The 25,476-nt window shown below is 36.9% G+C and overlaps 2 protein-coding genes across 6 annotated transcripts in view; one reads left to right on the forward strand and one right to left on the reverse strand.

Annotated features, from left to right (window-relative positions):
- On the forward strand, nt 1-12,785 carry LOC138691609 (zinc finger protein 235-like). The gene is made up of 5 exons (XM_069813749.1): nt 1-124; nt 397-485; nt 4,989-5,126; nt 10,396-10,478; nt 11,669-12,785. The coding sequence occupies exons 2-5, from the start codon at nt 402-404 to the stop codon at nt 12,783-12,785; spliced, it is 1,422 nt and encodes a 473-aa protein (XP_069669850.1). The 5' UTR covers nt 1-124; nt 397-401.
- Nucleotides 12,786-15,414: 2,629 nt separating this feature from the next.
- Nucleotides 15,415-25,476, reverse strand: part of LOC138691608 (zinc finger protein 431-like) — a 35,375-nt gene continuing 25,313 nt past the window's right edge. For 2 of the 5 annotated variants that reach the window (XM_069813746.1, XM_069813745.1), the window contains exon 5: nt 20,647-23,822. In XM_069813746.1, coding sequence (XP_069669847.1) covers nt 22,127-23,822 — 1,696 coding nt within the window. In that variant the 3' untranslated portion in view covers nt 20,647-22,126. Of the gene's footprint in view, nt 15,596-20,643; nt 23,823-25,476 lie in introns of those variants that run through there. The other 3 variants (XM_069813747.1, XM_069813744.1, XM_069813748.1) reach the window with 3 other exon arrangements.

A 25,476-nucleotide genomic window follows, 5' to 3' on the forward strand; every position in this document is an offset into this window, starting at 1 on the left:
TTAGCCACAAAGCTTTTATGGGAGACCATAAAATAATAGTTAAATCTAGCAAACTTACTGCATAAGCCCTACTCTTCAGAATTTAGAATACGAAATACTTGCTTTACCACCGTTATAATAATAAGTATGTGAAAAATTAAAACGATATTTATTTATAAATTCAGTCAATTAAATCTCGGGATTTATCCAAATCCAAATTTATTTACTAATTCAATCAAATCCTGAGATCGCTACTATCGCCCCATTACAGACAGTGCAAAATAGTACCTGCACAGTCTATCGTTCCTAGTACCCTCAAAACTCTAGCTTTGTGACTGTATATACTAGACCGTGGTAAGACTCCCACTATCTTCCATCCTGCAGATGAAAGTCAATCTCTATAAATTATTCTTTCAGCTGAGATGGATGTGATAAAGATGGAGCCTGAAATCGACCCATTGCCGATACATTCAAACGATACAGAAGAAAACAAGCCCTTATCAGAGGTAAATTGAAAATGACTGTTAAGTATTTATTTTTTATGTTCGAAATGTATAACATTGTGAACTCTACCAGAATAACTATATATGTTTCGATGTGTAGTTAGTAGCCTATAAGTCTACAAACAAATGTCAAGCCAACAGTTGCTTCTGCTGCTCACCATCACGTCACAAGTTACATTCTTGTATTACACGTATGGTCAGATTTGCGTGTTTAAACATTGTTGTAGTAAGCTTCAAATTAAATAATTTTTTTACAAACCATGCTAATTTTCCTATATTTTAATGAATTATAGATAATGATCAATTTGGTAAGACGTGAAAGAAAAATGGACTACCGGTACGATAACTGTTGCATTTTATTTTCCAGTAATCTGCAAATATATTCCAGAAGAATAGGAATTTTGTCCACATTACACCTCAGTGTGTGTCATCATTGCATATATAATACAGTTCATACCATCATGTGAGATGTAACATTTCTGGGGTACTTTTTTCAAAAGCTGAGAGAATGCTTGTTTTGAGATAATCAGTATATTCCTAGTTCGCTGTGCATACACATCTTTCTGCACAAAACCCCAAACAAAGAAATTAGCTGACATCAGGTCTGGAGAGTTTGGACGTCATCTAATTGGCCACTTTGACCTCACCATTGGGTATTGAATGTTATTCGCGAACTTCTTTTCTTCTGTAAGGAGATGCACAAACCTGCTGGAATACCATGCTCATGTTGCTTTCCTGTAGCAGCTGTGAAATGAAACACTAATATTATCCGTTTGTGGAGATCCACATATAGGGTGACCAGACGTCCTCTTTAATCCCGACCTGTCCTCCTTTTTAGGCCTTTGTCCGGGCGGATTAAAAAAATGAAGAAATGTCCTCCTTTTCGTTACTTGTATGCCTGATATTTTGAAATTATCTGATTTGGCGTCTTTTTCAAGTAATTTTCCAGTAGGTGGCAGCAGCATCGACGGAATATCCTCTTTGCTAACGTTCATAACTCTCTTTGCTCCTCCTTTAGATACTTAATAATTATAGTTCTCTTGGCTTTCATATGTAGCTAACTGTAAAATCTTTTTCTGTTATTAAGTTTTATCATATGTATGCTGTAATAAAATAAATATTGACATAATTTTAATAAAATATATGCCTATGGCTAAATATAAATTGATATTTTCTGTCCTCTTTAATAATTATAGTTCCCTTGACTTTCATATGTAGCTAACTGTAAAATCATTATTTTTAAGTTTTATCGTAATTATTTTGTAATAAAATATATATTAACATTCTTTTAAGTACGATGTAAGCCTACACCTTTACTGTATATTGACGTAATTTAAAGTATAATATAGGCCTGAACCTAAATCAAGGTAGGCTACTACATATTTTCTGTCCTCTTTTTTCGAACAATGTCCTCCTTTTTTAAGCTTTGTTTCCTCATTTTTATCGATGTGAATCTGGTCACCCTATCCACATATCGTAATGTCTGAACATGTTGCATGCAGTAGAGGTAGTTTCAGGTAATGTTGACAGGTTGTATATGCTACCTCTGCAGGCATTTGTATGAGACTTTTTGGGATTTGCTGCTATCATCAGCTTGGAGAACACGTCTATAGTCACCAGAGATCCACTTTCGTTAGAATTATGCCTTACTGACTTTTTTAAATAAAGGCAAACGTGCGAGAATAAAAAAACATCTATCTAAGGGTTATCAACATCTGAATGTGATGAAGGTGATAATGCTGGTGAAATGAGTCCGGGGTCCAACACCGAAAGTTACCCAGCATTTGCTCATATTGGGTTGAGGGAAAACCCCGGAAAAAACCTCAACCAGGTAACTTGCCCCAACCGGGAATCGAACCCGGGCCACCTGGTTTCGCAACCAGACGCGCTAGCCGTTACTCCACAGGTGTGGACGAGATCGTCAATGATTGTTATGATAGCCAGTGTCAGTTTATTCTTCCAGTATCTGCTCTCTTCAAACATATGCGCAACATACTAAGCATTAGGTTTATAGTTCTGGACATCAGCTTTTGGTAATAGTTCCAGGAGTTGAGATCCGTTGTCTCCTCCTTATATGGCGGGCTTATGTGGCGGCGGCAATGAACCTCTGGGTTCCTTGAAAGCCATGATTAAGTAAGTATATAAATTTGATAAGCTATAAAATGCTGCTTGAGTTTACATCTGTGATACTTGCAGAAACCGTAATTTTCAACTTCTTCTGTATTGTTAGTGCAAAGATAACTTGATGTTCTTCATAAATCCAGTGAAAGGAATTATAGTGGCGTGAGATCAGAACATCTTCAATATCTTTTCTAAAGACTGTTGTGCCTGTTTCTATACCACTATAAACACTCGGCAAGGTAAGATCTCATGTCATTATAAAAAGCCAAAAACCAGTTGTGGATTATCTTTCTCCAGCTTCAGCATTAACAACTTGACTGACACAACATTTTAAACAGCACCCAGAGTCACGGGATATAACGCCAAACAGCTATTTCCAAGACACTTATATTGATGTAAAGAATGTCTGTTTGATGTTCTAGAATGTAGTGTGTATTTCCTTCACTCTTCTTGAATTCTTGAAATACTCTGGTTGTAATAGATTAGAAGGTAAGAAGCTTACAGGCACTCTGGTTTGTACTGTAAGTTTCTTTGGTATGTCACCAATGAATACCATATCTGTTCATTGAGCTTTATAAAAACATTATCTACCTCCCCTATTGACAAGGACAGTGAAGTGTTGAAGACATAGATTAGAGATGCCTGTAGCTTAATTTATCATGAAATGCAGTGCATATTGATTAATTGTTGCGATGATATGACAAATTAGTCATATTTCTCGTATCGTATTTGAGCACACATAATATTTCTTTGCATATTTCAGTAGGAATGTAGTATATAAATTTGCTTTTGGAGTATTCCTGAGTGCCAAATGGCATAAGAAAATATTATAGTCATTGTAGATAAATCATCGTACAATGTGAATTGGACGTCATTACAGATTTGGCTGTAATTTATTGAATCTCACAAGTGAAATATTATCTTTCCTCCTTCATATGCTAATTTTGAAATCTGTTGTCTGTTTTCCCTTCAATTATTTCCTAATTTATCTTCTGTGTTGCAAGTAGGCCTAGTATTGAAGCAGACCCAGAGTGCAACTTGTAACACTTGTGATCAGTAGGGACCGGATTTTTATGTAATTACATATTATATTCCTTTCAACCTAACCGTATATAAGTAACAAATCTTTGCGAATCTTGTAATTACTGTTAATATATTAAAATTTGATACTACATATTTTTACACTTTACCCCACATTACATATTATGGCTTGGTATTACATAAATCTACATATTTTGGGGTTCTATTCATTTCTACTTCCCTAAAAGGAAAAAAAAAAAAAAAAAAAAAACTTCTGCTGGGGAAGTTTACAATATGTGAAATACACAGATTTAAAAAAATTACATTTTACTTACCCAAGAAGGGATATAATTGTTCTGCATACGTCTTAACAGTTCCCATGCAATTTGCAACCTTACCCACCCTCTTCCTAATCGTTCCAGGGAAAACCCATGTCAAGTCTGACATGAGTCGCAATAAAGTAGCCGAATTTTGAAAAGAAGCTGGAGTAAAGGAACAAACTGGAAATATGTTGAAAGATTAAAATAAATAGATTTTCAGGTTATTGCTTGACCTCTTTTCTTTAAATTTAGTAGACCTATACGGAAATGGGATTTTCTGAGGAATTAGAAATTATGGTTCTCGGCTGGAATAATCCTACCCTTCTGAGTGAGACAGGAATGTCACTTTTGAAACAAGAGTTTGTAAATGCCTATAGTTTGAGGTTTTAGTAGGTACTTTGTTTCTTACAGGGAGCAGCTAAAATGAATGTGTCCCACATTTCTTATTTTCTCCTAATCCAGTAAAGCGAAACAGTGCTTGCAGTACTGTTATGTCATTCATTTCACACAGTTCTCTAGTTTTAGTACTTACAGTATAAAGTGCAAGTGAGTTTATCTACTGCTTTTAGCTAATTAAAATGGCCCCTGTATCTTCAACCCTAACGACAAAAATAAAATCATGGATTACGATGGACGAAGCTTTCACTAAAGATGGAAAAATAGTAATGTGTCAAGTGTTCGGTAAAAAATTGGGTGCTCTATGGAATCACAACTCTTTCGGTGTTGGACCCTGGACTCATTTCACCGGCATTATCACCTTCATCTCATTCAGACGCTAAATAACCTAAGTTTTGATAAAGCGTCGTAAAATAACCCACTAAAAAAATCACAACTGGAGAGTCTTCTTATCTATCCTATACCTGCCATATATTGATATTAAATATTTTCATGATTTTACATATTTTGGTACATATTCAGCTTATTTTTTTTACATAAATATGTACATATTTCACACCTTGATATTACATAAAAATTCGGTCCCTAGTGATCAGCGTCTGTGAGAATGTAATATTTTACTCATTCATAATGCCTCTATGTTCTGCAGGAAGGGAATTTATTGGATCTGCACTTGACTAGGATAAAGGAGGAATGCGTGGACGACAGCTATAATCACAATCCAGAGATAAAATTTGAAGAAATTATATTGCCAAATAATTTTCCCGGAATGAAGTGTGAAGCCGAGGTGAGTGGAGGTCATTGGGTGTGCTGGCTCTTCTTTCTAATATTTAACTTGCATTCCTTCCGTCACAGAAACCTTCTCTGTACAACTAGGTTGACTACGAATTTTGGTTTACAGTGGGGATAGTAGAAACTATCCGCATGCTATTTATTGCAGAATAGTCTATATTTAAAGTGTGATATCACTCTTAAATTTTGAAGAAAATTCTTTCAATGATGATATATTTATTTTTGGCAAAGTTTCAGATCTTGCTAAATAGCGTGACGCGCCTAATATTACAATCTTAAATATCTGCTAAAGGTTGATAATCTATTTGCAACCTCCCACAAAATTAAAGGCTAGATTTAGGTTCACACATTTAACATACACGAGGGTTTTGAGAAGTATAAGAAGATGTGCTTTCATCACATTACAGTCTATACAAAACTAGAAAGATATTGACAGTTCAATGGCTTCAATGCGTCACCATGGCAACCGCTCAAACTAGCCAATCAGAGACCATGACAACAGGCCGACGTTGCCGACTGTTTCGCAGTGAGCACATGGTAGCCAGTTGCTTTGTTCGGAAGAGTTGAATCTTCGTTCTGTGTTACAGCAAGTATTGGTGTTCTGTCCTGGCTTTTGTTTTCGTAGGTATTTTGTTATAAATGAAAGTAGAATTAGTTTAAGATTAGTTTTAAATTTAATTTAGTTGTGAGTGTATTTGTAACGCGATTTGTAATGTCCGTGTGTTTCACTGATACAATGTCGCAAGATATCACTCCTGCAGTTAGTGGCACAAAATGAACAAGGGGCTCAAAGGAAGAAAGGAGTGCTACAAGAGACACCAAGAGGTCTAGAAGTAACGGAAAAGGTACTCCTCTTACAAGTTAGGCAAGAGAAATGGTTTGTAATGTGCGAGAAAGAAGAGACACTGGCGGGCCTCTTATTCCTGTACAGCAGGTGGTAAATAGTACTGCAGATGCTCTCAAAATAGGAAAGAACACCATCGTTAAAATAGGAAAGGAGAAATTTAAATTGAATGCGCAAGAGTATGAACCTTCCCGACTTGAAAACTCGAGAAAGAAAAGGAAAGTAGAAAAGCGAGTGACAAATTGAGTTGCCTTTCAGGAGAATGCAATTCGGTGGCATGTTTTACCAATGGATCTTTTCCACGGCAGTGTTTCTTCTCTGCACACAGTCTTATATAAGAATTTAGGTTTCAAGGATAAAAAAAAAATCAGTGTTCGTAAGGTATTAATGGAGAGAACTTATTGCTTACACCAGGCCTGCACAAACGGCGCTCATTGAGCGCTGCCGCTCCTTCGGAGCAGGACAGCCGTCTAACAGCTCGCCGGAAAGATACGCCTGCTATAGGTAGACGATACTCCACGCAGCTATCTGTTGTAGTGTGTACTATCAGTAGCTATTTCACTTTGCCTATCTATGGCTACATAATGGAGGAATCTAAAAGACGGAAAAGTGATCATCAGGCAAATTCTTTTAATGTTGCATGGGAAAATTCATATTTTTTCACAGCAGCTGGAGTCAATACTCAATGCCTTATCTCCCACAAAAGTCTGAAAGAATGAGGAAAACATAACATAATGCGTCATTACTAGTCCACACATACAGATACGATGATTTTGTTGGTGAAGATCACAGCAAAGAGGTTCAGGAGTTGAAAGTTCCATTATTACATGATGTAGGGTACGTTAGAATTTATTAACCTTCAACAATTTAAATATTTCTCTTCAGGGAAAAGGCCAGCTCATTGTTGATATGTTGAATAAATTACGGAATTTCAGTCGTAAAGTTACAGGAACGTAATATGGCTCTCACTATCGAACAACAGAAACTGCTCGTAATGAAGCCATGTTAAACAATTATGTGCAAATATTAATTGAAATTCAAAATGAATTTAATTCTAGGTTCCAAGATCTTGTCTTAATTCGAAAGAAGTAGTTATCATAATAAATTCCTTCAACACCAATTCAAACAATGTCATGCGATTTACAGGTCGGCCCGGTTAGCGCAGTTGGTATAGCGCTGGCCTTCAATGCCCGAGGTTGCAGGTTCGATTCCGGATCTGGTCGATGGCATTTAAGTGTGCTTAAATGCGACAGGCTCATGTCAGTAGATTTACTGGCATGTAAAAGAACTCCTGCGGGACAAAATTCCGACACACCGGTGACGCTGATATAACCTCGGTAGTTGCGAGCGTCATTAAATAAAACATAACATTTAACATTTAACTATTTACAGCTTAAACTTATTGATCTTCAATGTGATCTAAGGGCTAAAGGTCGTTAGAATAATACTACTAGCCTGGTTGAGTTTTACAAGACTAAACATTAGCAATAATATCCACGACTACACAGGCTGGCTGTCAAAATGATTACTGTGTTTGGCTCAACATTTATATTTGTGAGCAACTGTTTTCTATGATCAACTTTAATAAAGGCAGGCACGAAACATCATTACGTAACTGATGTTGCATTAGATCAGTACTGTTCCTTTCATCTGCCAACAGCATAAAACCCCGTTTTGATGTACTGATAAATAAAAATATGACAAAATGATACTGTATATTTAAGCAGCTGTAGAGTTTCTATTATTTCTGTAAAATAAATATTTCTTTATTAAATAATAATAGTCCAAGATAGTTTTGTAAACACTGAACGGGAATTCATTTAAAAACACTCTAACTAGTACTTCCTTTTGTGTACATTTTGTACGAGATCTTCTAGTCCACCCTTCAGAGCGCAGCTACTCATGAGCTGTGAGCCGGCTCGGAGAGCGCAAACCTTGTGCAGGGCTGGCTTACACACTACGTACCATATTCACATTCATTCATACTGTAAGTTTATTTGAACTCAACAACAATGTAACTTTATTATCTCAACAATAGGATTTGCTCTCCACACAGTAACACAGTATTCGTTAGTGCACTCCACTGACGACAATGACAATTTACTTGGACTATTACGAACAACAATGAACTGTTAATCTTAATTAATATTTACAAAGCACTATTTACAACACAGAACTGTCAGTTCTCAGTTCACAGCTCGTTTGTCTTGGCTAGTTCTTCTAGCTCAGTCACTCGCGTTCACAGAATCTCGAACCACAGACCTTCAGCGCCGATCCGCTGAACTTCGAACTCTGGCCCCCCAACTGCTGTCCACTGCACTCGAACTGCGGGCTTCAGGTTCCACAGTTACGGACACAACTCAAGTCGCGCTCTGGTCTCGAAGCTGGCTTCACTGCTACACAAGACTGGCTTACTGACTGAATGAATCACTTTCACTTGCGTCTTCTCTTTTATAACCACAGCGACGTAGACGAGAAGGTTCCACGCGTGTCCAGAGATAGCATTCTCGAACAATCCAGATCCCTCTCCTCTCTGCCAGCACCAGATGCGCGCGCAACCTCCCCTCGCGCGTCGCAGTAGTACACCGCCCTTCTACCCTCTCGGCATCCAGATGCTCCCCTCGCCGCCACACCTAAGCGACCAACGGACACGCGTTCGAACCCTGGTGTAGCTGTCACAATACGTTTACTATTATTATATTAGTCTGGTCATAGACTACGTATGATACAAATTTATGAGTTTACGATTTCGTGTCAGCTGCTTAGTTCCGACACGGCAGACAGGCGGCGCAAAGAGCAGCACAGGACTAAGGATTCTGCACTACACTACCGCACAACTTCACAATCTCGCTCCCTTCCCGCGTGTGCGAGAGAGAACTGTCAATACCTTTCTAGTTTTGTATAGACTGTAGTTATTTACGATACAAGTTTTGAAAGTGGCATTTTATTTCATGAGTATAAATATTTGCGAAACAAGGCCGCAGGTAGAGAGTAGCAACCTATGAACAAAATCTTATTACTTTCAACATGTATTTCTGACAGCTGTTTGTCCGTGCTAGTAGGCTGTCGAAATAGTTCCTCAATCTTCTGCATTGCCGTTTTCCCCCCTCATTGTATTAGTGAAACATTAAGACAATAAAAAGAAGGCGGTGGTATAGCTCATTTGTGGAACAATCCATTACAGATAGAGAGGTCCCTGGTTCAAACCTGGGTGTCTCTATAATTTTTATAATTACATTTAATTTTTAATTGTTTAATCTAGTTAATCAATAGAATAGTTGTTGAAGACATTTACTTAATTTTTATACGTTTCTTAACAAAAAACCAGTTTCAACATGCATGTCAAGAATTGTAAGAATTGAAATAATTAAAAACAGGGTAACATCAAGTCTTTGAGGTAGTACAGACTTCCAGTGCTGACAGAGGAATGTCTTGGTGCTCTGGATACTGGGGCTTATCTATGGGCCCTGCTTCTGTCAGGGCAGAGGCTGAGTGGCATCGGATTCATGAGTGCCACTGATGTTACTGAACATTTATCGCATTTTTATAGCGTGCACAGTGGACCAAAGTACGTCTGGATGCAAGGATCCACTCCAGTTCATCCAGTGGCATAATTATGTGAACAGCTGGCGTCTTCTACGCAATTACCGCCCACTCCAGTATTATGCACTTAAGCCTAGTTTGACACTGAGTGAAAGCCATTACAACTTTACTAAAAATGTTGATTTCACTAATTAATTTTACGAACGATATCAGTATAGCTTATTGTTAATAGTGTTTTATTACTTCAAAACATCACATTGGCAATTCAAAAGTACGAATGGGGGAGCGAATCAGATATAAGTTACGGTGAGTACTAAAATGACGTATTATCTATATATATATATATATTTGTGTGTCAATGTTTCCTCGTGACCTCTGTATCCCCTCCTTATGCTGCTTTTCTGATAATCTACTCATCCAGTAATTATATGGTTTGAGCAAGCATAATGTATACAATAAATAATGTCCTGCAAAGACGATATTTATTGCATTTACGATACAGTAAAAAAACTTATAGCGAGGGGCAAGCCCCCACTGCCCCCCAAAGGTACCTTTGCCATAACACTTCTATAGTATTCCTGAACCGTCAAGAACTAACATAATGTATAACGAACATTGCTAAAAGTATCAGAGTTAACAGTAATGCCTGCAAGATGTAAGAGTAGTTCAAAAGTGGAATATTGGAACACCTGGCGTCTTCTACGCAATTACCATATGCCCACTCCAGTATTGTGCACTTAAGCCTAGTTCGATACTGAATGAAAGCCATTACAACTTTACTAAAAATTTTGATTTCACTCACTAGCATTTAAAACCAAGTCCCTGACATAGGAAACCAGATGCTGCACTAACCTCCAATCTTAATTATCTCTTTTAGGGAGATTCCTTCGATCTGGACAAAGTTCGGCAACAGCAGAAACAGGAAGTATCTTCAGAGGAGGATGAGGTGTCGACTGAGAGGTAACTGTAGTGTGCTGATTTGTAACTTTTGGCGTTGGACTTCGGACTCATTTCGGCTCATTAATTCACACTACAACCATTTATACTAGAGATGGGCGAAAGTTACTTGCAATAGTATTGATTGTATTATAGACAGTATTTCTTACAATCTGTAGTCCAATCGGTAATATCCTAGAAGACGAGCAAAATCCAACATGGCTGACGAAAACTATCAAAAACGTTCTGTCAATTATGAAGTTCAAATGCCACCAAACATCACAAAATCAAAGATAGAAAATCAATCATATATTCATAATTTTAAAGAAGAACAGCTCCTTCAAAAAATGAAAATAAGGTTAATTTTAGGCCTACATATTTAATTTTTTTTGGTGTTTGATGGCATTCCAACCCATCACCGTAAAAAACAGCTTGTTACGAAACCTAACTATAAACAGTTATATTACCGGTTGTTCTGTATGGCTGTGAAACTTGGACTATCACTTTGAGAGAGGAACAGAGATTGAAGGTTTTTGAGAATAAGGTTCTTAGGAAAATATTTTGGGCTAAAAGGGATGAAGTTACAGGAGAATGGAGAAAGTTACATAACGCAGAGCTGCACGCATTATATCCTTCACCTGACATAATTATGAACATTAAATCCAGACGTTTGAGATGGGCAGGGCATGTAGCACGTATGGGCGAATCCAGAAATGCATATAGAGTGTTAGTTGGGAGGCTACAGGGGAAAAGACCTTTGGGGGGGCCGAGACGTAGATGGGAAGATAATATTAAAATGGATTTGAGGGAGGTGGGATACAATGATAGAGACTGGATTAATCTTGCTCAGGATAGGGACCAATGGCGGGCTTATGTGAGGGTGGCAATGAACCGTTGGGTTCCTTAAAAGCCAGTAAGTAAGTAAGTAAGTAAATTTTTTTCTTTTTAAAAGTAGTTTCCAATTGTACCTTCAATGACCAATGTTCTCATTTGAAATTTCGAAGTTGACCACAGGTACTTCTACTTCCGGTTTGCTACAGGAAATGGTACTGTCACCAATCGATTCTTTACATTGGTTTTGGTTATCAATTTTTTTTTTAATGAATAACCAGTATATAGTTTTCGAGAAAAAAGGCTGATACAAGTGGTCTGAAGTATCCGGTATATTAGTACATTGAATATTGTGAATATTGAAATTTTGATTTTCATTTCAGCATAACGGACAATGTTGAGAAGTGTGTGCCAACACTACATGCTGGACACAACAACAAACCCTTACTTACGGAGGAAAGACCATTCAAATGTGATTTCCCAGTATCAGAAACTAACTTAATGTCATGTAATCCTTTAATATCAAGCAACAAAAATTTCTACACATCTTCAACAACTGGGCATTTAAAAGTATACAAATGTGATGTTTGTGGAAAGTGTGTCTCTAATAGCGGAAATCTAAAAAAGCACATGCGGATACATAGTGGGGACAAAACTTTCAAATGTGATGTCTGTGGGAAGTGTATCTCTAATAGGGGAAATCTAAAAAAGCACATACGCATTCACACTGGGGACAAGCCTTTCACATGTGATGTGTGTGGAAAACGTTTTTCACGATCAGGACAACTAACAAGACACGCTCTTCTTCACACAGGCGAGAGATCATTGAAATGCGATGTATGTGGAGAACATTTTTCTTGTTTGAGAAGTCTTGCAAAACATATTCGCCTACACACAGGGGAAAAGCCATTTAGATGTGACGTGTGTGCCAAGTGTTTCTCGCAATCAGGACATCTAAAAATTCACTCCCGCATACATACACGCGAGAGACCATTCAAATGTGATGTCTGTGGGAAGTGTTTCTCTGATAGGGTAAATTTAATTGTACACACCCGCATACACACAGGGGAGAAGCCTTTCAAATGCGATGAGTGTGGAAAATGTTTCTCCCAATCGGTACAATTAAAAAGACACGCCCTCCTACACACAGGGGAGATATCATTGAAGTGCGATGTGTGTGAAGAGTATTTTTCCTCTTCCAGAAGTCTTGCAAGGCATACTCGCGTACATGCAGGGGACAAGCCATTCAAATGCGATGTGTGTGCAACATGTTTCACACATTTAGGGCGTCTAAAAATTCACGCCCGCATACATACTGGCGAGAGACCATTCAAGTGTGATGTCTGTGAAAAGGGATTCTCACGAGCAGGACATCTAAAAAGACACGCTCTCTCCCACACAGGCGAGAGGCCATTTCAATGCGATGTGTGTGGAAAGAGATATTCCGATTCGAGAAATCTTAAAAGACATACAGACTTACACACAGGGGACAGAGGATAATTTTGTACTTATTGTGGGTGTAAACTTCTTTTGCAAAATGAAGACATTTAAAATACATATAATAATACGTCTTCATTCATGTGGCAAAATTTTGTGAAAGTACACTATCTACCAAAAGTAATTGGGCACTTTTTGCCCATTTTGAACCTCGTGGTACCACGTCCTGTTGCTATAACAACCCACCCTGCCAGGCAAGGTCACCACTAGTTTGTGTAGGATATCCACTGGAATGCGTCCCCATTCCTCTTGCAACATGGGACTCGGACAATGGAAGTTGGCCACATGTTTCGGCGGCTACTATGCAGTGGTATGCAGACAATAATGTTCACCGGTTGGACTGGCCTGCACAGAGTTCTGTTCTCAATCCCTTTGAGCACATTTGGTGCGAATTGGATCGGCGATGGAGGTCTTGGGTGATGCGACCAACTTTTAAGTCGAAGGAAAATTCGTGTTCAGCGTTAATGAAGACTCCTTTACAACTTCCTGTATATATATTCCTGTTTTAGAGATCCATTAAGGATGGAAGAATAAAATGAAGGTGTATGTAATATGTCCAATATACAAAAGGTTCATGTACCTGTGAAACATACTCTCTTGTACTTTGGAACACATGGAATATAGGTAGGAATATAGCTGTAAAACCTGACAATAATATTTAAAATGTCTTTGCCATTACAAAACTAGAGCAGGCTTCTCTGATTGAGATTTTATTTCCTGGAGGAGCAATAACTGCTTCAATAGCTTTCTTCAAGGCAACCAGATCAATTGGGGGACTCTTAACTCCAGATTTACTTCGTGATATGATCTTAAAATAAAAGAAAAACAAAAAACAGATAGAATCGGCCACCTTGGGAACATGTTTCATGGTACAAGATGTTTTTTATTCCAAGGTACAAGAGGGTGCACGTCGAAACAAATATGGCTGCCAAAACTAGATGTTCTAATAAATCATGGAAATTAAAATATGTTATTACTCGCCACATGGTAGGTAACACACTCAAATTGACTGATAGTCACAAATACAAATTGGTTTCATCTTAGAAAACGTAAAACAATGAGTTGTTTACTACTGGTTTAAAAATTGTTTTGTCAACAGAACTCACATTTTGCAATAAATCAACCCGAAATTACGATCAGAGTTCCTTCTCTTCAATCTACATCAGTTTGAGTCCTCTAGGTCAGTGATTTCCAACCGGTGTGACGCGACACGCGCAGCGAAATTTTCGAAGTAAAAATTAATTTTATGCCATCCAGAAAGTCTCTTTACAACGCATAATTTTATTTACAACGAAGTCTTTGATATGGTACATTTTATTCCGAGACAAACTTTACTAATGAAACGTGAATGTCAAAGTTATTTCTTGCTTCTTTAGAATTTTCAATTGCGTATTAACATCGACCTTCTACAAAACTGGATGACCGACTACACACAGAATTTGTTATCACTTCTTTTTTCCGGCGGAATGCAGTGGAAAGGCGTTCTGGCACCTTTTTGTTACCGAACTACGGAACCGAACTATGTGTCAATAACTGTTTTTAATATAGTGTTTCTTTGAATTTCGCTTAGACCGTGAAAGTCTTAATTGGACGAAAAGGAGGTTAAAAACGACAAAACTCGCGTGCAGTGAACAGTAATCACCTCTCCGTCCGCTATAAAATATTCTACACAGAGTTCCACTACCTTTTTCTCCAGAAAAAAGCACTAATTATTATTGTTATTAAATACAACAAATAAGTGTGTAGCGATATCGTGGGCGTTCAAAAAAGTGTGTACCCAGTCAAAAAAGGTTGGGAACCACTGCTCTAGTTAGCAGCAAAAATAAAAAAAGCAAAAAAAAAAAACAAAAGCAAAAAAAAAAAATTCAAAGGTATACTATGCTGAAGGTAACACAGCCTCCCCTACATACATACCAAAAGCACTCTACACACTTCGCGATTATATAATTCCTCACCATTGTAGTGAACTTCATACTTTTGAAATTCCAAGGCTCTGATGATCGCATCCAAAGCATTTCGCTCTGAAGTGGTTTCTCAACAGTATGCTGGTGTTATTGGATTTTTTATAACTCGGTAGGGAAAAACACATTCTGCAGATACCACAAAAGCGTCCACGACTTCTTAAACGAATGGACTGCGACAAAACACTTTCCACAGTTTTAGCTTTTCAATGCTTTGTCGCCTGCGTGACGGCGTTGATGGATTATTAGGGAAATCAAATACGAGAAACACTTTCCACAAACATCACATCTGAATGGTTTTTTCACCTGTACGCAGGCGTCTATGGCAGTTCAGATTAAAAGTATCCAAGAAAAACATTCCACACACATCGCATTTGAATGGCTTGTCGCCCATATGCAATCGCTTATGGCGATTTAGCCTCCCATGTTGAAAGAAGCACTTTCCACTAATATCGCACTTCAATCGCCTCAAGTCTGTGTGCCAGAGCTGATGAACTATTAGAGAACCCAACTGGGAGAAACACTTCCCACAGACATCGCATTTGAATGGTTTTTCGCCAGTTTGTAGTCGTGTATGGCATTTCAAATGTCTATGTTCAAAGAAACACTTGCCACATATATCGTATTTGAAATGTTTTTCGCCTGTGTGACTTAAGCCATACCTTTTCAAACTATTCAAGTACGAGAAACTCTTCACAGACATCACATTTGAATCGCTTTTCATCTGTAAGAAGCCTCAACATTTTCTTCGATGAAACAGAATCCTCTGCAGCCTGACAAATAGTCATGTGTTCTTCCGCAGCAAAACCTGCGTTCTGTGATATTACAGTGTTGTCATGTGTGTCTGGAAAACTATAATAAAATTATATAATCAATGTACAGACACAATAAGATTATATAGGTTCCGACACAAACCAAAAAATATACAAGGAAGCACATTGTAACACTACACCTCACTAGAGCAGGTTACAGGATCTTAATAATTTTACTGTATAGAAGACTATTTTTGCGTACTTGTATTAGATGTACCGTTACTGACATAAAATTACCGGCATTAACTCTTCTAGAAATCATCACTAACAATCCAGATGGGGAGAATACTGTTTCGGGTACATTACCCCCCTAAGTAGTCGCGTCGGAGTCTGGTAGGCCCCACAAGGGTTACGAATGTTGATATGAAGCGTTTAGTTGCAAAATCAGATACATCACTAAAACATAATTTTTAAACATGAAGAAAAAACGTATATCTCCTATACACCAAGAGGTAAAATTTTAATACTTTGAGGATACGTTTGTTATGGAATATTGCAATGTTCCATGACGTATGGCAATGACATTATTGCATAATTAGTAGATAATAGAGAAAATGTATTTGATATATTTGGTTTTGAAAATTATTCTGTGATCTATCTGGGTTTGCAAATGAATAACAGGACGTATCTTGGTTTGGAAGCAAAAAACCATTGTTACATACAATGTATTATTTTAAACCCACTGTTTCATCATAAACAATTAATTTATTATTATTATTATTATTATTATTATTATTATTATTATTATTATTATTATTATTAAATCACCAGATCGCCTATTTCACAGGCATGGTCACACATTTTCTTCTTCATTCTTAGAAGAAATCTGATTTTCAATCAAGCTTTCCAGTCTGTTAACAATACGTGCATGGTAGCTAACGTTTGAAGTGATTTCCAGTTATTACCAAAATGTTTTGTCAGCAAACAAGTTACATCATTTATTTTTAATTGTGACACTTGTACTCCTGGCAGCATTATGCTTGATGGTGCAATATTTATTTATTTTTTTGGTTATTGTAACAAATACTCTTGTACTGACTAGACTCACTTCTGTAGTGAACTTCATCCTTCACTAGGACGTCATCCTTCTTGTTGGACTGAAAGAAAAACGTTTTACATGGAAAGTTCCACTGAGCTGGTGGCCGCACTGTATTGGAAACAGTTTTTTCAGTCATATGTTTTATCTGACAAAGTTATGACTGTTCCAAAATTAGAGAAAATATCTGTTTACTCGTTAGGACTAATGATGACATCTTGCCGTTTTTCTATCAGCTGTTTCTGCGCGGGAACTATACTGATGCGCAATGAACGTGTGCGCAAATCCTTGATGTATCTGGTTTTGAAAACAAACTCACGTGACATCTGGATTTGCAACCAATACTATTTTTCGTCATACAAATCCATGTGATGTATCTGGTTTTGGAGCATAATAGTGCTACAGCAGTTGTAGAATCATATGAAGATATGAAATATAACATTAACTAATTTTCGAAAAAAAGTGATGTATCTGATTTTGTGCGAGATCGTACGTATTTGCTTGTTTTCCGCACAGAACCAATACGCGGTAAGTGTGAAATACCACATTCAGTATTCCCAACGTAACACACACAACAATTTCCCTCTTCTTACCGCTTAGGCGCGACATTCATTTTACTGCTTTAGGCTTTTAACATATTATTTTTGGAGACGTTTAACATAGTAATAATTATAAATTGGAAACTTACCACTGCAATTTCACCTAAATTGCAATGTTAATTATAGTTTTTAAATATTTGCAAAAATTAAGTAAAGTCTACTACTCCACGAAACTTTTGCATTCCTGATACAAGTAACATTAAGGAAGCCGTGAAAAAATCAACAAGATACCCGATGCGGATGTTATTACTGCAATATGTTATATAAATAATATTGTTAAAATATTAAAATGAAAAATAAATCATTACATAACCTTACCGTTTGTTTTAAGTTCGCATTTATAGACTGGGGAAAAAAAAAAGACAGACGTATATCACGGCCTGCTGGAGAATAGTAAACACAGAAAACATTTTATAGCAACAATGTTGAAGAAAGATATTTTGGTTTTCCGAAGTTGCCGTCATTAAACAGAAACCAACATGGAGATTTCATTGCAACTAATTAGAAATTCGTCTTTCAGGTATGTAATAAACGATCTTCGCACAAAATAATGTACGATACACGAGCGGTATGTTGTATTCATGTTCTCGGAAATTAGAAAAGCTCAACTACGTTCCGCTTTTTCAATCTTTTCCTCGACCATGAACACGTCAACATACCGCTGTTGTAACGTATATTACTATTACAACTACACGCCTCATATGTAACTATTTATGTGTTGGTTACACTGCTCGGCGCTTCAGTACCTTCCAAAAACTTGTTTTCGGAATTATAAAGTGTTCGCCTCTATTGTTAGACTGTTAGTTTGCATTGTAAATCGGCTCGAAGGCGTTCGGGATTTTTCAGGCCCCCACGCGACTACTAACATAATAGTATCATTATACCACACTCTTGTTTTCGATTAGAGTTTTACAGTTCTGTTGATAAGGGCAGTTATGTGGCTAAGAATAAAATGTGTAGTATTGAAGAAGAAGCAGTGCGTATTAGCCTAGATCATATATGTAACAGATAGCTCATCCTTATGTAAAAATCGGCAGCACTTTGAACAGAACAACCGCCAGGATCGCTACCCGTCCGCCGTAAACGAACACGAGATGGCAGTACAGTCGCTAATGCAATTCAAATGGGAGTTATGACGTTACTCATGTAACAACTAGATGGCAGCATAGTAAACCGGATAAAAGTTGTTACCGTCAAAGCCTGAAAGGCCGAGCTATCTGGGTATATTATATGATCTACGGTATTAGACAGCTTTTGGACGAAGTAGAGACAAGTGATGATGAAAATGGATAATTCGATGATGACAAAGTGGCTCATCTGAGTGAATCAGAACATGGTACAGAAATAGTCAAATGTACGAACTCTATGAGTTTGAATGACGAAAACAAATAAAATATTCTTGTTCATAATAATGAGTTACGACCATAGTAAATTTTGTATTTCTTTGAAAGTAATGTAATTGTCTGCAAAGTTCTAAAATTGCATTAAAATTTACCAAGGGTACTGTTTATAAACCAGGCCATATGACATTTCCCTAAACTTTTTTATGTTTAGTAGTGATGATACGTATTATACCTTATAGAAAATTGCATTAAACAATACCTGTATATGTTTATGTAGTTATAATATTCTATTAAGTGGGAACATACAATATTTAAACTAACAACGATTAAAATGTGCATCAATAAACCAAGTTAATTGGGTGTAAAAAGGGCGCGTCATCTACTAATGGCTATTTGCGCCCTAATCTAAAAACCTAAAAAAAAAAAACACACAATACAATAATCAGAATGCTTAAAAGAACTAATAAGCGTTGTCACGCTTAAAACGAGGTACTCAAATGCAGTTTAAACAAGGTGATGCATAAAAACCATAACAGGGAGCAGGTCTCAGACCCTAGCTAGTATTTAAAAAGAAACGATAAATAATCAAACAAATGCCACCAGAAATAAAACATCTGGCAAATTTCTAAAATAGGTACTCAATAAACCAAAATGACTACATAACACTTTGGTGTTTTTTTCATTGAAACTGAAACAAACTAACTGTTGAGTGTATAAACAAGTTATGATTATATAAAAACTGCAAAATATCATTAACATGCCACAATACATGCAATTTTAATATGAGGTACTGTCGAACCCTCACTACGTGACTATCAATGTCACAAACATTAGCGTACCTACTTATGTTTTAAACTAGCTGTGAATAGACATTCAAGTCACCACAATAAAGGAAAGAATAAGTGGAACAATTTTGATCTTACATGAAGAGAGTCATGGAAAAATAATTTCTCAGTTATATGATTTAGCAGAAATGGAGACTAGCGATATCAGAAATGTTACATCGTACTATACAGCTTGACAGAATTTATCTCAGAATTGTGAAAAAATATGTTGAGCTCAAAGACATTTATGGACAAGACAGCCATCGCTTCGATATACAGAATGCACAGTAAGTAATAATTAATTTCAGCTGATTATTCTTTGTGATATTCCAAACAAAAAAGTTTATATAATTTTGCTTCTCTTTCCTTTCTTTTTGAGAAAAAGGGAATGGTATATATTAGGCATTTAATAACGTATTTTAGGAACGCCACAAATTGAATTTCCAAAATGAGCAGTGAATTTAAGGGAGCAGTATATTATGATAATAAATGATAAAATAAATTTAGTGTTGTTCTTTAATAGTCAAGAAACTTGATCCGGACGCATGTGACATTATAAAATTAATTTTCAGAATGAAAACTATCAGCAAATAGGAATCTAAATTAGAAGAATACGTACCATCAGTCTAGACACAAGTGGTAAAGTGTCAATAAGTACGAATCTACATCAAAGTAACTGTGCTCTAGGAATCCCAATGAAAAAATGAGAAAATAATGCAATTGATACCGGTATCTCTACATTTTTTGCGTTGTAAAAAAGACCGAGAATACTCATCCATACCTTTTCACTAGATATATCGTCGTAATATAGTGAGAAGATTCATAACTAATGACCTGGATGCCATCCTCTATTGGATATTGTGTAACAATGACTTTGGGTGATCATCACGTAAATATTTATTAATGGAAAAAAATTCGTTGTCACCGGAATCGAACACAGGATCCTCAGCTTCTCGCGCTGAGTGCTCTTACCATCTGTGCTATGACGAGACGCGATCTAAGTATCTATGCAATGACTACAAGTACTGATTACACAATATTCAATAGAGAACAGCGAGGTCCTCTAATAAGAAAAAAACACGCACGCACGCACGCACGCACTCACTCACTCACTCACTCACGCACGCACGCACGCACGCGCGCGCGCGCACACACACACACACACACACACACACAAACAAGGTGTTTCAGACCACCCATAACTGGGCTTTTTCTCGAAAATTATGTAGTACTGGTTGTTCACAAAAAAATTTGATAACCGAAACCTATGTAAAGAATCGATTGGTGGTAGTACCATTTCCCATACCTGTGGTCAACCTCGAAATTTCAAATCAGAACATAGGTCACTGAAGACAGTGGCGTCAACTTTTAGAAAATATTGGATGGGCTCAAATAGTTGAGTTCTACCACAGTATAGTACATACAATCGAAGATTGACACGTGGTAGAATCGACTGTGCTTGAGGTGATTTTTTGCATTTCTCGCGATACAGCGCTCCAAGCGGCTAGTCACTAGGAGTACGAGGAACAATAGACTGTGCTGTATTTCGCATTGTTGTGAAGCAGAGGAATAGTTGTGTAAACTGTGAAATTTCGTTATAGGTTGTAATAAATGTTAATGGCTAAAACACAATAACTGAATAATATGGGACAAGAGGGAACGTTTGTAGTTCTGTAAATTGCAAGAAAAATAGGCCAGAGTTATCTTTCTTCCGAAAGATCCAACAAGGTGATTTTACAAAACATAGTATATACTTCATGAATATAATAAATAAAACTAATGTATTTAATATTTCAAAAATGGAAGGAAGGTTTTAATTTTTCCAAAAGAACACGATAACGAAAGTATAATAAATTTTGTCGTGTGCTACACAAGGGGTGTGTGATGAGGCGATAGTAGTGATACTAGTGGCTAGCAAATAGCAAGTTCAAATGTAAATGGATGCATATACTCTTCGTATTAAGCTTCGTGTCTATGTAGGCTACTAGAATGTGGTTATATGTAAAAAGTAAATAAATATCATAAACAGTAATAGTAATAATAATAATAATAATAATAATAATAATATGAATTATTGGCTGGGCTTGCCTATATAATTTGTCGCCGCTCACTGAAGGTATCAATGGAAACTACTTTGAGAAAGAAACAACTTTTACTGAACATCACTGGACCGTGTAAGATACTTTCTACAGACATCACATATGAATACGTTCTCATCCCTCAGCAGCAATTCATGTTTTTCTTAGGTTATTCCGATGTGGAAAGCACATTCCAAAAACATTGCATTTGAATGAATACTCGGTCGTATGCTGGCGTTCATGGCTCTTAATGTCACTCGACAGCAAGAAGCACTTTCCGTAAAAATAGAATTTGAATAATTCCTCACTTGTATGTTGGCATCTATGTCTTTCTAGCACACCCGACTACATGACTGCATAGCTATCGGGTCGGAATATTGTTTCTGCCTACTATGATGGATTTCGTGTTATTACCACAGTCTACTATATAGTCACGAAGCTTGAGTTTTGAGGATGCTAGAAACAATAGACTGTGACGGTACTATTTTGCATTGCCTGTAATGAGGCGATATTAGCGATCCTAGTGGTGAGCAACTATCTAATGTTTGCAGATTTACTACGTATTGAGCTTCGCGACTAATATAAGTTAGACTGTGTTATTACTGTTTTTTAAGTTTACTACCCTGTGACAAGCACTTTCAATTAATATAGTGTCTGAATGAATTCTTATGTGTCTGCTGGCTTTGCGTTTTTAGGTCACTCCATTCTGTAAAACATTTTCGCCAGATATCACACTGGAAACTTTTTCACCAGTATGCTGAAGGCTATGCCTTTTCAGTGAATTCCAATGCGAAAAACACTTTCCACAAACATCGCACAAAAATGGTTTTTCTCCAGTGTGATAACGTTCATGCATCCTTAGATAACTTGAAAGTGCAAAACGCTTTCCACAAACATCACATTTGAATGGTTTGTCACCACTATGTTGCATTTCATGAAGTTTTAGGTTACTCCGCTGCACAAAGCAACGTCCACAATCAACGCATTTGAATGGCTTCTCACCAGTATGCAGTCTCTCATGCCTTTTTAAAACACCCGACTGCGTAAAACACTTTCCGCAGAAATCGCATTTGAATGGTTTTTCACCACTATGTTGCAATAGATGGAATTTTAGGTCACTACGTTGCAGGAAGGACTTTTCGCAAATAATGCATTTGAATCGCTTCTCACCAGTATGCAGGCTCTCATGTCTTTTTAGAGTCCCTGATTGCGTAAAACACTTTCCACAGATATCGCATTTGAATGGTTTCTCACCAGTATGTAACAGTAGATGAAGTTTGAGGTCACTCCGCTGGAGGAAGAATTTTCCACACGATTGACATTGGAAAGGTTTCTGAGGAATATGTAGATGTTTATGCCTGTTTAAGACACTCAGCCTTGTAAAACATTTTCCACACACATCACATTTAAAAGGTTTCTCGTCATTGTGAACACGCAAATGGGCTTCTAGGTAACATCGCCGTTGGAAGCACTTTCCACAAACATCGCAATTAAATTGTTTCTTAACATTATGTTGCACTAGATGGAGTTCTAGAGTAGTCTCCTGAGGAAAGCACTTCCCACAATAAGCGCATTTGAAAGGTTCGTCACCAGTATGCAGAAGTTTATGCTTTTTGAGGAATCTCGACTTCGTAAAACTGTCTCCACAGACATCACATCTGAATGGTTTCTCGCCATGTTGCACTAGATGGAGTTTTAGATCACTTCGCTGCAGAAAGCACTTTCCACAAGGGGTACATTTGAATGGTGTCGCACCAGTATGCAAACGTCTATGCCTATTTAGGACATTCGACCGTGTAAAACACTTTCCACAGATATCACATTTGAATGGTTTGTCGCCATTATGCACACGCAGATGGACTTTCAGGTTATACCGCTCCGAGAAACACTTTCCACAAACATCGCATTTTATTTCTTTCTGAACAATGTCCTGACATTGACCGATATTTTCATTATTCGCAACGGGGGAGTAATTTCCAGGGACATCGCTTCTGAAAAATCTGTCATCAGTGTGGTAGCGTTCATGACTTTTGAGATCGGTTGGCTTGGAAAAATATTTTCCACAGACATTGGATTTCAATGTTTCCTCGCCTCTGTGCAGAAGTTCATGGCATTCTACCGGTTCATGTTGCAAAAAACACTTCCCACTGATATCACATTTGGAAATCTTTTCGTCTGTGTGATTCGGCATATGATTTTGCAGATTACCCGAAGTCGAGGAACAGTTTTCGAAAATATCGCATTTGAATCGCTTCTCATCACTATTAGGCCGAAAATTCTTCGTAGAAGAATCACAGTGGTTTGCAACCTCACAAATACCCGAATGTGCTTCATGTGTAAAATCTTCACATTCTGATGATACTGTTCTGTAATTGGAGTCTGCAGAACTATTAAAGAAATATACCATGAGGCAATAAAAGTAAAAAACAACACATTTATAAAAAAATCAGTGAGGATTACAATCAAACACTGTTATGTTTTTGTGCCTAAATATACTTAAAAAAGAACATTCAGTTGGGTAGAGAAAGAGCGCACATAATCACCTATGTAATGTATCCAATTTACAATTCATGTTGAGGAATAGTCAGCTAGGCCCCTTGTTAATAACATATATCAATATAACACTGCGGACGAAGGATTAGGGAAACAACTGGTAGTGTCTGAGGTCAGGAGCATAGACAAGACTAATGGAGGAAATGCAAGAGAAGACATGAGAAGAACGAGTGTAGGAATGAAGCGACTACCAGATATTAGTGATTGTGAGGACTGAATAGATAGGGCGTTGGAGAGGTTATAGCGAAGAAGAAGAAGAGTGCTAAAAAGTGAGTGCAGAAAAGTTAGGGGTGGCAAAAGTGTAAGAAAAGGAGCAGAGAAGAAAGTGTTAGTGTAAGAAGATAGGGTAAGAGTGTAATAAGATAAACTATCAAACAATGAATACAATGATATCTGAACAAATGTGAAGTGGAATGAGAGAGAAATTGGAAGTGTAATTTAAGTGAATTAGATATTTGATGTTTTTCAATGTTTTGGATTGGGAGTAGTAGCAGGGGTACTATAACTGTAGGAGTATTATCGAAATAAATATATGGATAGGGGTAATAAAATAGGAAATTTAGGAATGGAAGGGAAACAGTCTAGGTAGGAGGGAGAGAATAGAAGAGGATAGAGGGGGAAGGACATATAGCAATTCAGTCATAATAGAACATTAGAAAGCAATCAAGAAATTCTCGGCAAAGAATACCTTAATAGAAAAGAGTTATATGTATTAAAGGGATGGTGGATCGAAAAACAGAAATGTGAAGGTCCACCATAACTGTGAATTGTAAAGTTGAATGACAAATAAATATCAATATCAATATATCAATATAATTAATTATTAATCCGTCTTATGGCTTGAGAATTGATTATATATAAAACAAAACACGTTTTACATCTCATTTAGTCTTAAGACTAACATTTTCACCCTTGTAGGGCTTCTTCAGGTACGAGATATAACAGATTTAGAATATTCGCATGATTTTATAGGAGAGCACAGAACACTTAACGAGAATTTTACTCGCTCCATCGAAATTAGCCAGTTCATATTTGCTTGACTCTACATTTAGTAATATCATGTTTATATATTCCTAGTAATTTATTGATTTTACTATGATCAACACATTGATTACTACCCTCTGTATGCTTCTAAATTCACTTTCAACAAGTTATTGGCAACAGTACAATATATTTAGGATACCAATGTATTGGGATCTACTTTGTATGCCAACACTGCGTATTCAGTATTACTTCATAGCTATGCAAGCTTACGTTGTTTTTAATATTTGACATGATCTTTTTTAATGTTGTTTTGGATGATTAGTATTGTCATTATCTTATATTTCACTCTGTTTATGCCATTTCCAAATGTATAGCAAAGTTTTGTAATTGATTTTAGATGGATATCTGTTATATCTCGTACCTGAAGATGCCCCACAAAGGGTGAAAACGTTAGTATTAAGACTAAATAAGATGTAAAGCATGAGTGTTTTGTTTTATATATAA

This window comes from Periplaneta americana, chromosome 16 (assembly GCF_040183065.1).
Source record: "Periplaneta americana isolate PAMFEO1 chromosome 16, P.americana_PAMFEO1_priV1, whole genome shotgun sequence".
In the NCBI taxonomy this organism is placed as follows: domain Eukaryota; kingdom Metazoa; phylum Arthropoda; class Insecta; order Blattodea; family Blattidae; genus Periplaneta; species Periplaneta americana.

Bases quoted from the DNA above. Each gene is read 5' to 3' on its own strand.
- LOC138691609 (XM_069813749.1), top strand. From the start codon at position 402: ATGGATGTGATAAAGATGGAGCCTGAAATCGACCCATTGCCGATACAT. The intron at 5,127-10,395 runs GTGAGTGGAGGT...TATCTCTTTTAG, and splicing joins GAATGAAGTGTGAAGCCGAG to GGAGATTCCTTCGATCTGGA. The intron at 10,479-11,668 runs GTAACTGTAGTG...TTTTCATTTCAG, and splicing joins GATGAGGTGTCGACTGAGAG to CATAACGGACAATGTTGAGA.